This window comes from Nerophis ophidion, linkage group LG14, assembly GCF_033978795.1.
Source record: "Nerophis ophidion isolate RoL-2023_Sa linkage group LG14, RoL_Noph_v1.0, whole genome shotgun sequence".
NCBI classification, from domain to species: domain Eukaryota; kingdom Metazoa; phylum Chordata; class Actinopteri; order Syngnathiformes; family Syngnathidae; genus Nerophis; species Nerophis ophidion.
The window spans coordinates 2,190,794-2,203,552 of record NC_084624.1 but is presented as its reverse complement, the minus strand read 5'-3'; the positions used below and the strand labels follow the sequence as shown (position 1 = coordinate 2,203,552).

General features: G+C 46.5%; 1 protein-coding gene across 9 annotated transcripts in view; it reads right to left on the bottom strand.

The window, feature by feature from the left end:
- LOC133567945 (supervillin-like) overlaps window positions 1-12,759 on the bottom strand; it is a 120,087-nt gene that overhangs the window by 54,919 nt on the left and 52,409 nt on the right. For all 9 annotated transcript variants that reach the window (XM_061919578.1, XM_061919572.1, XM_061919577.1 and 6 more), the window contains 2 exons: window positions 9,430-9,994; window positions 3,393-3,855 (listed from right to left, as the gene is read on the bottom strand). In XM_061919578.1, coding sequence (XP_061775562.1) covers window positions 3,393-3,855; window positions 9,430-9,994 — 1,028 coding nt within the window. The remainder of the gene's footprint in view (window positions 1-3,392; window positions 3,856-9,429; window positions 9,995-12,759) is intronic.

Here is a 12,759-nt window from a genome sequence, read left to right as displayed (position 1 = left end):
ATTTTCCTCGACTGACGTACAAACGTCATGTGGTTTATTTTGTACATATCATCTATAAAGATACAAATAATTGCTATTGCGCCATCCAGTGGACACGTTTAGAACAGCAGTTTCTTTCATTCAAAAATTTCAGGTTAATTTTTTTACTTAGCAAACTCATCTCGTTGGTCAGATAAAACCTGTCTGCGGACCTGATCTGGCCCTGGGGCCGTAGGTTTGACACCCCTGGTCTAAGGAAATGCGTTATTACATCCTTAACCCTCTGCAGGACACCTCATCTGCGTACAAGCAGCCAGATGCTAGCCTTCACAGGGTTCAAATGTCAATGGAAGGATCTGTCACTTATGATATTAAGTTATCTGCAAAAATGTTGAAGTTTATGCCAGGTTGTGGACTGAACTCAGAGGCCGCTGTGGTGTTGAGTGGCCACCATTTTGCCAGTCGAATAGTCCTGCTCAAAGGCAGTTTGTTTTTTTAACGGCTATTTTATTTCATCCCAGTGATGTGCTGTCGGGGGAGGCAAGTGAGGCAGTGCCTCACCTGCCATCAGGTGGCTTAACCATGAGACGTTCCAAAATGAAGTAATAAAATTAAATAATTTGTTATATTTCTCTTTTGGTTCATGCTTTCCATGTGATTTTGTTGTGGTTCCTGTATATTTTGATAATTTTCATGGTCAAAATTGCGGAAATTCCATGTTTCCTGATCAAAACAATGCAGCAGACGAGAAGTGAGGCAGACACAGGCAGTGCCTCCACAGCTACACACGTGCGTGCGAGGGGGTGCATGCTTGTTGCCACGTGGAAAAGGCAGGTCTTGAGGCAGCAAGTACCTCTGCCTCAAGGTAGGGGACGATATCTTGTCAACTTGCAGTTCAATGCCTCAGCAGTACTCTGACTCGCCACACGGGGAGAAGTGGGGGCGCTCAAGCTAGGTCTCTCTAGCGGAAGCCAGCATTTTTTTCTTTTCTTTTTTTGAACTGTATTTATAACAAACATGGCATTTTTATTAGAGTAAGCCAGCGTTTGTGGGTGTTTTTTGTCAGATGCAAAAATATTGTTTTATTTCTTGGAATGAAATTGAATGAAATGAATGGTTTTTGCCAATATGGAGGATTATATACTGTATCCAAGATGAAACACTTCTCTAAACTGGACTTGAAGACAAAATGAATGTGATCATACAAAGTATGTTTTCATGGAGGATACTGTCGCTATTGCTGCTTCACATACAAATACAGAAAGGTAAATTACACTCACAATACTTGATTTATTTTGTTAAAAGCAAATGGGACCAAAAACTATTCAACTGTCACGCCTATAGATCATGTTTTGTTTTTTGGACACTCAGTTCTGTTTTGCACTTCCTGTTTTGTTTTTGTTACCATGACAACTCATTGATTTTCACCTTGCCCTCAAGTCACGCCCTTGTCCTCAGCCCTCACACCTGTTTGTAATTATCGTAGTCATTATTTAAGCCATTCTTTTTCTGTCTTTGTCCTGGCAACTTCATCGATCACCTGCTATGCACCTTCTATTCCTTCCATGCCAATTATCCATGCCCCTTGTCTTTTTCCAAGTAAGTTTTTGTTATTCATGCCATTGTGCAAGTGCTTTGTTTCGTGTTTGTAGTTATAGCCTCTGTGCTAGTCTTTTGTTTCACAGCCCAGTTTTTGTACTTCTGCCCTCGTGCGCGCTTTTTGTTTATTCCTGTTATGGGTAAAATAAATATGTACCTTAATTCACGCCTGGCTCGTCCCAAATTCCCTCTGCGACAAAGAAACAATACAAGTCCAAGTCCAAGTTTGACATTAACAACAACTTCAAATAGTTTTTGGACCCAGTTATTATATCATAATATCATTATAACGTTTTTATGAAAGTGAATAACTCCCTTTTCTTCCCTGTAACTCTAAAGTGTAACCTAAATCAACAATGAATACAGCTGTGCATATGAATTGAAGTAAAAAAAAAAAAAAGAAGAAGAAAAAAAAGTATGTATGCCTCACCTGGTGTAAATTTAGTTCACCGCACGTCACTGTTTCATCCCTAAAAAAAATCTAAATTTTGGATCTACAAATGTTGATTTCCCCCCTAAAACTAGCTTGTGCGGTTACCAGTCTTCTACTGACATGATCCGACAAATCTTTGAAGGGTGAAAAAGCAGGTCATTGGATTCTGCTTAGGAACTATTTTGTTTCCATTGGTGATTTTGTATCAGAACCAACCAACGTAACGTGTGGAGTCCCCAAGGTTCAATCTTGGGGCCAACTTTATTTAACATCTATATGCTCCCACGAGGACAAATCATGCAAAATACTAACATTGACCATCATTGCTATGCCGATGACACCCAAATCTATGTAGTACTATCACCAGATGACTATCGCCCCATAGATCTTCTGTGCCAGTGCATTCAGCAAGTCAAACACTGGATGTGCCAACATTTCCTACAACTATCCATCCATCCATTTTCTATCGCTTATTCCCTTTCGGGGTCACTAAATGAAGATAAAACTGAAATTATATTTTTTGGTGCTAAAAGTCATCCAACACCTTCAAGCACTGTCCCTGAAAACCTCAGTTAAAGCCAGAAATCTTGGGGTTATTTTAGATTGTGATTTACATTTTGACAGTTACATCAAACCAGTAACAAAATGGGCCTACTATCACCTCCAAAATGTAACGAGACTCAGAAAAACTTGTACATGTCTTTATTAGCAGTAGGCTAGACTATTGTAATGGTCTCCTTGCAGGTCTTCCCAGGCAGCTACAGCTTGTTCAGAACGCTGCTGCTAGAGTTCTAACAAAGACCAGAACATGGGAGCACATTACACCAATTCTTCAATCCTTACATTGGCTTCCTGTACATCAGAGAATTGATTTCAAAATCCTCCTGCTCCCATATAAATGACTACATGGTCTAGGGCCCAAGTACATGACTGATATGCTCCCACTATATAAGCCCTCTAGATCACTAAGATCTTCTGAGACCAATCTGTTAGCGCTTCCCAGAGTCAACTCAAATCAAGGAGAGCATCATTCAGTCACTAGGCAACAAATAGCTGGAATAAACTTCCTGAAGATGTCAGACTTTGCCCAACTCGGACTACTTTTAAAACTAGACTGAAAACTTTAATGTTCACTTCAGCTTTCAGATAAATCTTTTAATCTTTTAACTTTTAACGTCCGCATTGTTTTCATTTTTATTGTCTGGATTATTTTCTTCCATTTCACTTTGTTGTCTGTGAAGCACTTAGAGTCTGCCTTGTGTATGAAAAGTGTGATACCAATAAAGCTGCCTTGCCTTATGGGACAAGGAAATGTGTCATGCTTTCTCTTGAGTGAGGTTGGACAGGAAGAACTGAATGGTAGTGCAACGTTGTCCCTCACCTCTCCTTGATGGACATCTGTTTGCTGGACATGCCGTAAAGCAGGTTCCCGGATTCTGTGGGTGAATGCAGGTCACCGGACTGGACGCTGAACCTGTTATAGTCGTCGCTGTGGTCCAGGGACAGGGACTGGGATTTGACCAGCGTCTGAGGGAAGGACTGAGGTTTGGGTGGGGTCTGTGGAGGCACCTGGAGTTTGGGCTTGGGAACCAGTTTTTGAAGTTCCGACTGGCTTTGTGGGGACTGAGAAAAGGGTTTGGGATATGCGGGCAGGGCCTGGAGGGGCTGGACGTACAACTGGGGCTTTGGAAGCTCAGGGGGGGTCTGGGGCAGGAAGGGTTTGAGAGGAGTTGGGGGATGCTGGAGGACAGGGTGTGTCTGCTGGATGCTTGACACCTGAGACTTTGCCCTGCAGGACTCTTTGGTGATGGCAGGTGTTAGAGATGCCGCGCCGTCTTGCAGGTCTGAAAAGATAATTCATTCATGTCCGTGCTATTCAATGTATTCATGAATTGATGAAGGTGGACCCCGACTTAAACAAGTTGAAAGACTTATTAGGGTGTTACCATTTAGTGGTCAATTGTAGGGAATATGTACTAAACTGTGCAAGCCGCCCCAATGGTCTGTATGTTTCTGCATATATAACTACATAACTACATACATACATATATATATATATATATATATATATATATATATATCCATTTCCTACCGCTTATTCCCTTTGGGGTTGTGGGGGGCGCTGGTGCCTATCTCAGCTACAATCGGGCGCAAGGTAGGGTACACCCTGGACAAGTCGCCCCCTCATCGCAGGGCCAACACAGATAGACAGACTACACTCACACTCAGGACCTTTCATATTGTGAGGCAGACGCACTAACCCCTCTTCCACCGTGCTGCCATATATATATATATATATATATATATATATATATATATATATATGTACATTATATTCTACCCTAGGTATATGCAGTAAAATGTCAGAAAAAGCACCCTTTCATTCATTAATTGACATTTTACATGTGCTTCTTCACACAAAATGGGGCCTTTCATGGCCGGGGAGGCCCTAAGTGCAGCGCGTGTTCTCGGTTTAGGACCAGTACGCTCCTCATTTTGGTAGCTACAAAACAAACCTGACTCGGAAAAATTGTATCCTTTCAGACAAACAATGCAGTATTTCGCCACATTTGCTGCCATGTTTAGCATCTCTGCTTTATGTTTTCATCAGCATTAGTTAGATGACATCAAAATTACTCAAATGATATAAACAGAGATGGGAGTTATGGTGCAAGTCTGGATGAAGGTTCCAAAAATGTCTTTTGGGGGGCACATTGTTGTCGGAGTAAAAAATGGATAAACAATCCAATACAGAGTACTAGGGGTGTGGGAAAAATCAATTCGAATTTGAATCACGATTCTCATGTTGTGCGATTCAGAATAGATTTTTTATTTTTTATTATTTTTTATTATCCATCCATCCATCCATCCATCATCTTCCGCTTATCCGAGGTCGGGTCACGGGGGCAGCAGCCTAAGCAGGGAAGCCCAGACTTCCCTCTCTCCAGCCACTTCGTCTAGCTCTTCCCGGGGGATCCCGAGGCGTTCCCAGGCCAGCCGGGAGACATAGTCTTCCCAACGTGTCCTGGGTCTTCCCCGTGGCCTCCTACCAGCTGGACGTGCCCTAAACACCTCCCTAGGGAGGCGTTCGGGTGGCATCCTAACCAGATGCCCGAACCACCTCATCTGGCTCCTCTCGATGTGGAGGAGCAGCGGCTTTACGTTGAGCTCCTCCCGGATGGCAGAGCTTCTCACCCTATCTCTAAGGGAGAGCCCCGCCACCCGGCGGAGGAAACTCATTTTGGCCGCTTGTACCCGTGATCTTATCCTTTCGGTCATAACCCAAAGCTCATGACCATAGGTGAGGATGGGAACGTAGATCGACCGGTAAATTGAGAGCTTTGCCTTCTGGCTCAGCTCCTTCTTCACCACAACAGATCGATACAACGTCCGCATTACTGAAGACGCCGCACCGATCCGCCTCTCGATCTCACGATCCATTCCTCCCCCATTCGTGAACAAGACTCCTAGGTACTTGAACTCCTCCACTTGGGGCAGGGTCTCCTCCCCAACCCGGAGATAGCACTCCACCCTTTTCCGGGCGAGAACCATGGACTCGGACTTGGAGGTGCTGATTCTCATCCCGGTCGCTTCACACTCGGCTGCGAACCGATCCAGTGAGAGCTGAAGATCCCGGCCAGATGAAGCCATCAGGACTACATCATCTGCAAAAAGCAGAGATCTAATCCCGTGGCCACCAAACCGGATCCCCTCAACGCCTTGGCTGCGCCTAGAAATTCTGTCCATAAAAGTTATGAACAGAATCGGTGACAAAGGACAGCCTTGGCGGAGTCCAACCCTCACAGGAAACATGTCCGACTTACTGCCAGCAATGCGGACCAAGCTCTGGCACTGATCATACAGGGAGCGGACTGCCACAATAAGACAGTTCGGTACCCCATACTCTCTGAGCACTCCCCACAGGACTTCCCGAGGGACACGGTCGAATGCCTTCTCCAAGTCCACAAAGCACATGTAGATTGGTTGGGCAAACTCCCATGCACCCTCAAGAACCCTGCCGAGAGTATAGAGCTGGTCCACGGTTCCACGACCAGGACGATAACCACACTGTTCCTCCTGAATCCGAGGTTCGACTATCCGGCGTAGCCTCCTCTCCAGTACACCTGAATAAACCTTACCGGGAAGGCTGAGGAGTGTGATCCCACGATAGTTGGAACACACCCTCCGGTCCCCCGTCTGCCAATCCAGAGGTACCGCCCCCTATGTCCACGCGATGCTGCAGAGTCTTGTCAACCAAGACAGCCCCACAGCATCCAGAGCCTTAAGGAACTCCGGGCGGATCTCATCCACCCCCGGGGCCTTGCCGCCGAGGAGCTTTTTAACTACCTCAGCGACCTCAGCCCCAGAAATAGGAGAGTCCACCACAGATTCCCCAGGCACCGCTTCCTCAAAGGCAGGCGTGTTGGTGGGATTGAGGAGGTCTTCGAAGTATTCCCTCCACCGATCCACAACATCCGCAGTCGAAGTCAGCAGAACACCATCCGCACCATACACGGTGTTGATAGTGCACTGCTTCCCCTTCCTGAGGCGCCGTATGGTGGTCCAGAATCGCTTCGAAGCCGTCCGGAAGTCGTTTTCCATGGCTTCCCCGAACTCTTCCCATGTCCGAGTTTTTGCATCGGCTACCGCTAAAGCTGCACACCGCTTGGCCCGTCGGTACCCGTCCACTGCCTCCGGAATCCTATGAGCCAAAAGAACCCGATAGGACTCCTTCTTCAGCTTGACGGCATCCCTCACTGCTGGTGTCCACCAACGGGTTCTGGGATTACCGCCACGACAGGCACCAACAACCTTGCGGCCACAGCTCCAATCAGCCGCCTCGACAATAGAGGTTCGGAACATGGTCCACTCGGACTCAATGTCCCGCACCTCCCTCGTGACATGTTCAAAGTTCTCCCGGAGGTGTGAAATGAAACTCTCTCTGACATGAGACTCTGCCAGACGTTCCCAGCAGACCCTCACAATGCGTTTGGGCCTGCCAGGTCTGTCCGGCATCCTCCCCCACCATCGCAGCCAACTCACCACCAGGTGGTGATCGGTAGAAAGCTCCGCCCCTCTCTTCACCCGAGTGTCCAGAACATGAGGCCGCAAATCCGATGACACGACTACAAAGTCAATCATGGAACTGCGGCCTAGGGTGTCCTGGTGCCAAGTGCACATATGGACACCCTTATGTTTGAACATGGTGTTTGTTATGGACAATCCGTGACGAGCACAAAAGTCCAATAACAAAACACCACTCGGGTTTAGATCCGGGCGACCATTCTTCCCAATCACGCCTCTCCAGGTTTCACTGTCGTTGCCAACATGAGCGTTGAAGTCTCCCAGTAGGACAAGGGAATCACCCGGGGGAGCACTTTCCAGTACTCCCTCGAGTGTTCCCAAAAAGGGTGGGTACTCTGAACTGCTGTTTGGTGCGTAAGCACAAACAACAGTCAGGACCCGTCCCCCCACCCGAAGGCGAAGGGAAGCTACCCTCTCGTCCACTGGGTTGAACTCAAACGTGCAGGCTTTGAGCCGGGGGGCAACCAGAATTGCCACCCCAGCCCGTCGCCTCTCACTGCCGGCAACGCCAGAGTGGAAGAGGGTCCAGTCCCTCTCGAGAGAACTGGTTCCAGAGCCCTTGCTGTGCGTCGAGGTGAGTCCGACTATATCCAGCCGGAACTTCTCTACCTCGCGGACTAGCTCAGGCTCCTTCCCCCCCAGTGAGGTGACGTTCCACGTCCCAAGAGCTAGCTTCTGTAGCCGAGGATCGGACCGCCAAGTGCCCTGCCTTCGGCTGCCGCCCAGCTCACATTGCACCCGACCTCTATGGCCCCTCCTATGAGTGGTGAGCCCATTGGAGGGATGACCCACGTTGCCTCTTTGGGCTGTGCCCGGCCGGGCCCCATGGGGACAGGCCCGGCCACCAGGCGCTCGCCATCGTGCCCCACCTCCGGGCCTGGCTCCAGAGCGGGGCCCCGGTGACCCACGTCCGGGCGAGGGAAATCTGAGTTCATTTTGTTGTAATTCCATAGAAGTCTTTGAGCTGCTCTTTGTCTGATCACTCACTATTTTTTATTATCATCATTATTATTTTTATTTTTTTTATCAATCCAACAAACCACAACACAACAATACCATAACAATGCAATCCAATTCCAAAAGCAAAGCTGAGCCAGCAACACTCAGAACTGCAATAAACAGCAATTGAGAGGAGACACAAACACCACACAGAACAAACCAAAAGTAGTGAATATTATCAACAACGGTATCAATATTTGTTATCATTTTAAAAATCCCTCATTGACATTATCATTAGACATTTATAAAAATAATAAAAAAGAACAATAGTGTCACAGTGGCTTACACTTGCATGGCATCTCATAAGCTGGACAACACACTGTGTCCAATGTTTTCACAAAGATCAAATAAGTCATATTTTTGCTTCCTTTAATAGTTCAAACAAATTGACATTATTGCAATCCGTTGATAAAACATTGTCCTTTACAATTATAAAAGCACTCGTTTTCCTTGCCCTTATGTGGGCCTACCGAGGATGTGTTAGTGGTTTGTGCAGCCCTTTGAGACACTAGTGATTTAGGGCTATATAAGTAAACGTTGATTGATTGATTGATACTCTGCTAGCATGTCAGCAGACCGGGGTAGATCCTGCTGAAATCTATGTATTGAATGAACATACAATCCTTTTGAATCAGGAAAAAAATCGTTTTTGAATCGAGAATCGTGTTGAATTGAAAAAAAAAAATCGATTTTGAATGGAATCGTGACCCCAAGAATCGATGTTGAATGGAATCGTGGGACAGCCAAAGATTGGCAGCCCTAGAGAGTACAGTAAACATCTGGTGCTGATCCAGATTAAGATGGCTGTCTTTAAGTACTCAGGAGCCTGCATCCACATTGATTGAGGAACAATCGCTCCTTAGAAACACAGCAAAGATGAGCCGTGCAGCTGAAGGAGGCTGGAAGCCTTTATCGTATCTGACTAGCCTGTGACCGAGCCCCAAACTGTTAAAGCGATGAGGGCGAGGAGGGAAGTGTTCTGTTAGCTCAGACACATTTGGGAAACGGGCTTTCCTCTCTGGAGGACAAAGGGGTCCGCCAGGCATGGGGGGAAAACAAATGTTAATGAGATGCTCCCTCTCGCGCTCGCTCTCTCTCTCTCTATCCGTGACGGCCAAATCAAATAACCCTCACCCAGTTCCCGTTCATCCCCAAAGAGGCGAGTGCAGAAAGCAATCATGCGTGGGAGCAGGCTGCATAAAACAATGAGGACTGTCCTCCGCCCTTCCTCTTCTTGCCTTTTGTGTCCACTCACAAACCACCGTGTAGTCCCCTAAAAAGTATCTACAGCACCTTCAATAGTCTCCTATAGCAAACCTTCACAAGTCTCCTACCTGAGAGTCCTGCTTGGATCCGGGTGCTGCCGTCACCTCCCTCCTCTCCAGCCTCCTGGGCTCCTGGGCCGGGATGCGGCTCCGGCTCAGCTGCCGAGAGTCCAGGCCGAGGATGCTCCCAAGTGTCCTGCTTCCTGTCTCTGTTGTCCTGGTCTGGGGAAGGCCGGTCCTGCTTGCCGTGGTCTGCGCCTCCCCACCTATCATCCTGTGCTGCCTCCCCCGGATGTCTGCGTGCGGGGAGAGCCCCCAGCCCCTCTGAGCTTTTTGGGAGGAGAGGGGAGGAGTCTGCTTCCAGCTCAGGTTGGCCGGGATCCCCCGTCTGGGTCATGGAGAAATACTTCAGCGCCCTCTCCTGGTGGATGTTTGCAGCGCCGGGAGACTGTTGGGCGCGAGCGTGAGGGATGGCGGTGGCGGCGCACCCCCCTCCTTCCACCACGGTGCTACTGCTGCTACCTCCGGGCGTCATGGTAACCGTGGTAACAGAGGCTCTGGAGGTGGCGGCTGCCACGGAGCGGACCACGGAGGCGGGGAGGGGCTCCAGTTTGATTTGGCTGCTGTGTTTCAGCTGAAACAACACAAATAAAACGCCACGTCATTAAAGGGTGATGGCGCTATCTACACGAAGTGAAGTGAAGTCAATTATATTTATATAGCGCTTTTCTTTAGTGACTCAAGGCGCTTTACATAGTGAAACTGTTATGTTTTACTAAGTGGAGGTGAGGGAAAACGGACACCAGGTGGAAGTAATGTTCAATAAATGGTAAATATATATATAATAAGAATACTAAACAATATTAACGACTAAAACCAAAGAAAGGAAGTGTGACAAAAACTCAAGGGTGTATGGTGTAAGACTAAGGATGACAAAACAATAACAGTGCAATACTTTTTCATAACATGGTCACTACTGCCTACTTTCTCTTGTTATATTAATTTTACTTTCATATTCTGATTCTCATTGTTGCTTTTTATTTTTATTCTTATGGTAATATTTGTCTATTTTGTTTCCATTTATGCCGCTATTATTTATTTATGTTAACAGCACATTTCCGCCATTAAATCATGTTTAAAGTAAAAGTGGACTTGATTGTCTGAAGTAGTAGCGGGCTGTGCATGACCAAAGATCATCCACTGAGAGACGATGATGTACAGCACACACAATATCTTACACAAAGTATATTTGCAGTCGACCAGATCATTTTCTTTTCAGCACTTTGAAACAATATAAAGCAGTGGTCCCCGATTAGGATTTGGGCCGCAGAAGAATTTTTTAGTAATTTTATTTTTATTTTTTTTATTAAATCAACATAAAAAACAAAAAATACACTTACAATTAGTGCACCAACCCAAAAAACCTCCCATTTTAATGACAAAAAAAGATTAAATATATATATATATAAAAATAAAATAAAAATAAAAAAAGAACCCCCCTCCCCCAGTCTTGTCTTTTGTTAAGTCCAAATAAATAATAGATAATTGGTCCCGGGCCGTGGGACAAATGATCAAGTGTTGAGCGGTCCACAATTACAAAAATGTTGGGGACCACTGATATGAAGGTCATGACCTCGGTGCCTTCAAGGCAGTTTTTCTGTTTGTTGGCAGAGAAAATGTCAACATTACCTAGAGTCAGTCTGCTATGAATACGGCTGTTTCCCTGCCAAGTGTTTGAGTCATTGACTGGATGTCACGTGCAACAAAAGGCATCATAATATGGTTCCACCTGAATCGACAGCCAGTGGTCCCAATGGACTTCAGTCCTTACCAATGAAAGTACAACATTTGGAACTCAACCATACTGATAATGTTGCATTTGTGTCACTGCACCCCTGCTAATCCTTGTTTTTGTGTTTTAGTTGTTTTCTTTCTCTCCTTAGTTGCCATGGCGCCCCGGGGAGGACAAGAGGAGCTGAGCACACCTGTATGCAATCACCACAAGTAAGCACCTATGCACCTGTATGCAATCAGCACAAGTATGCACCTATGCACCTGTATGCAATCACCACAAGTATGCACCTATGCACCTGTATGCAATCACCACAAGTATGCACCTATGCACCTGTATGCAATCAACACAAGTATGCACCTATGCACCTGTATGCAATCAGCACAAGTATGCACCTATGCACCTGTATGCAATCAGCACAAGTATGCACCTATGCACCTGTATGCAATCACCACAAGTATGCACCTATGCACCTGTATGCAATCACCACAAGTAAGCACCTATGCACCTGTATGCAATCACCACAAGTAAGCACCTATGCACCTGTATGCAATCAGCACAAGTATGCACCTATGCACCTGTATGCAATCAGCACAAGTATGCACCTATGCACCTGTATGCAATCACCACAAGTAAGCACCTATGCACCTGTATGCAATCACCACAAGTATGCACCTATGCACCTGTATGCAATCACCACAAGTAAGCACCTATGCACCTGTATGCAATCAGCACAAGTATGCACCTATGCACCTGTATGCAATCAGCACAAGTATGCACCTATGCACCTGTATGCAATCACCACAAGTAAGCACCTATGCACCTGTATGCAATCACCACAAGTATGCACCTATGCACCTGTATGCAATCAGCACAAGTATGCACCTATGCACCTGTATGCAATCAGCACAAGTATGCACCTATGCACCTGTATGCAATCAGCACAAGTATGCACCCGTATGCAATCAGCACAAGGCTTCTTTGCGTCCACCTGGATGTGTTGGATCTTTGTTTGGTCATTTGTGTTTTTTACTAGTTTTTTTTCATGGCAGAGGCAAATCCCTCCTTAGTTTTATCTCCTCCCGAGCTCTGGATGTCATGATCTGTGGTCTGGATCAGGCTTTTGTTATTTTCTGTCAGTTTTAAGACTCCATTAGTTCCTGTTTGGCAGCACGGTGGAACAGGGGTTAGTGCGTCTGCCTCACATTACGAAGGTCCTGAGTAGTCCTGGGTTCAATCCTGGCCTCGGGATCTTTCTGTGTGGAGTTTGCATGTTCTCCCCGTGAATGCGTGGGTTCCCTCTGGGTACTCCGGCTTCCTCCCACCTCCAAAGACATGCACCTGGGGATAGGCCCCTCCCACTTCCAAAGACATGCACCTGGGGATAGGCCCCTCCCACCAACAAAGACATGCTTCTGGGGATAGGCCCCTCCCACCTCCAAAGACATGCTTCTGGGGATAGGTTGATTGGCAACACTAAATGGTCCCTAGTGTGTGAATGTTGTCTATCTGTGTTGGCCCTGTGATGAGGTGGCGACTTGTCCAGGGTGTACCCCGCCTTATGGAAAATGTAATAAGTACGTATGTGAATTGATTTGATTGATGGT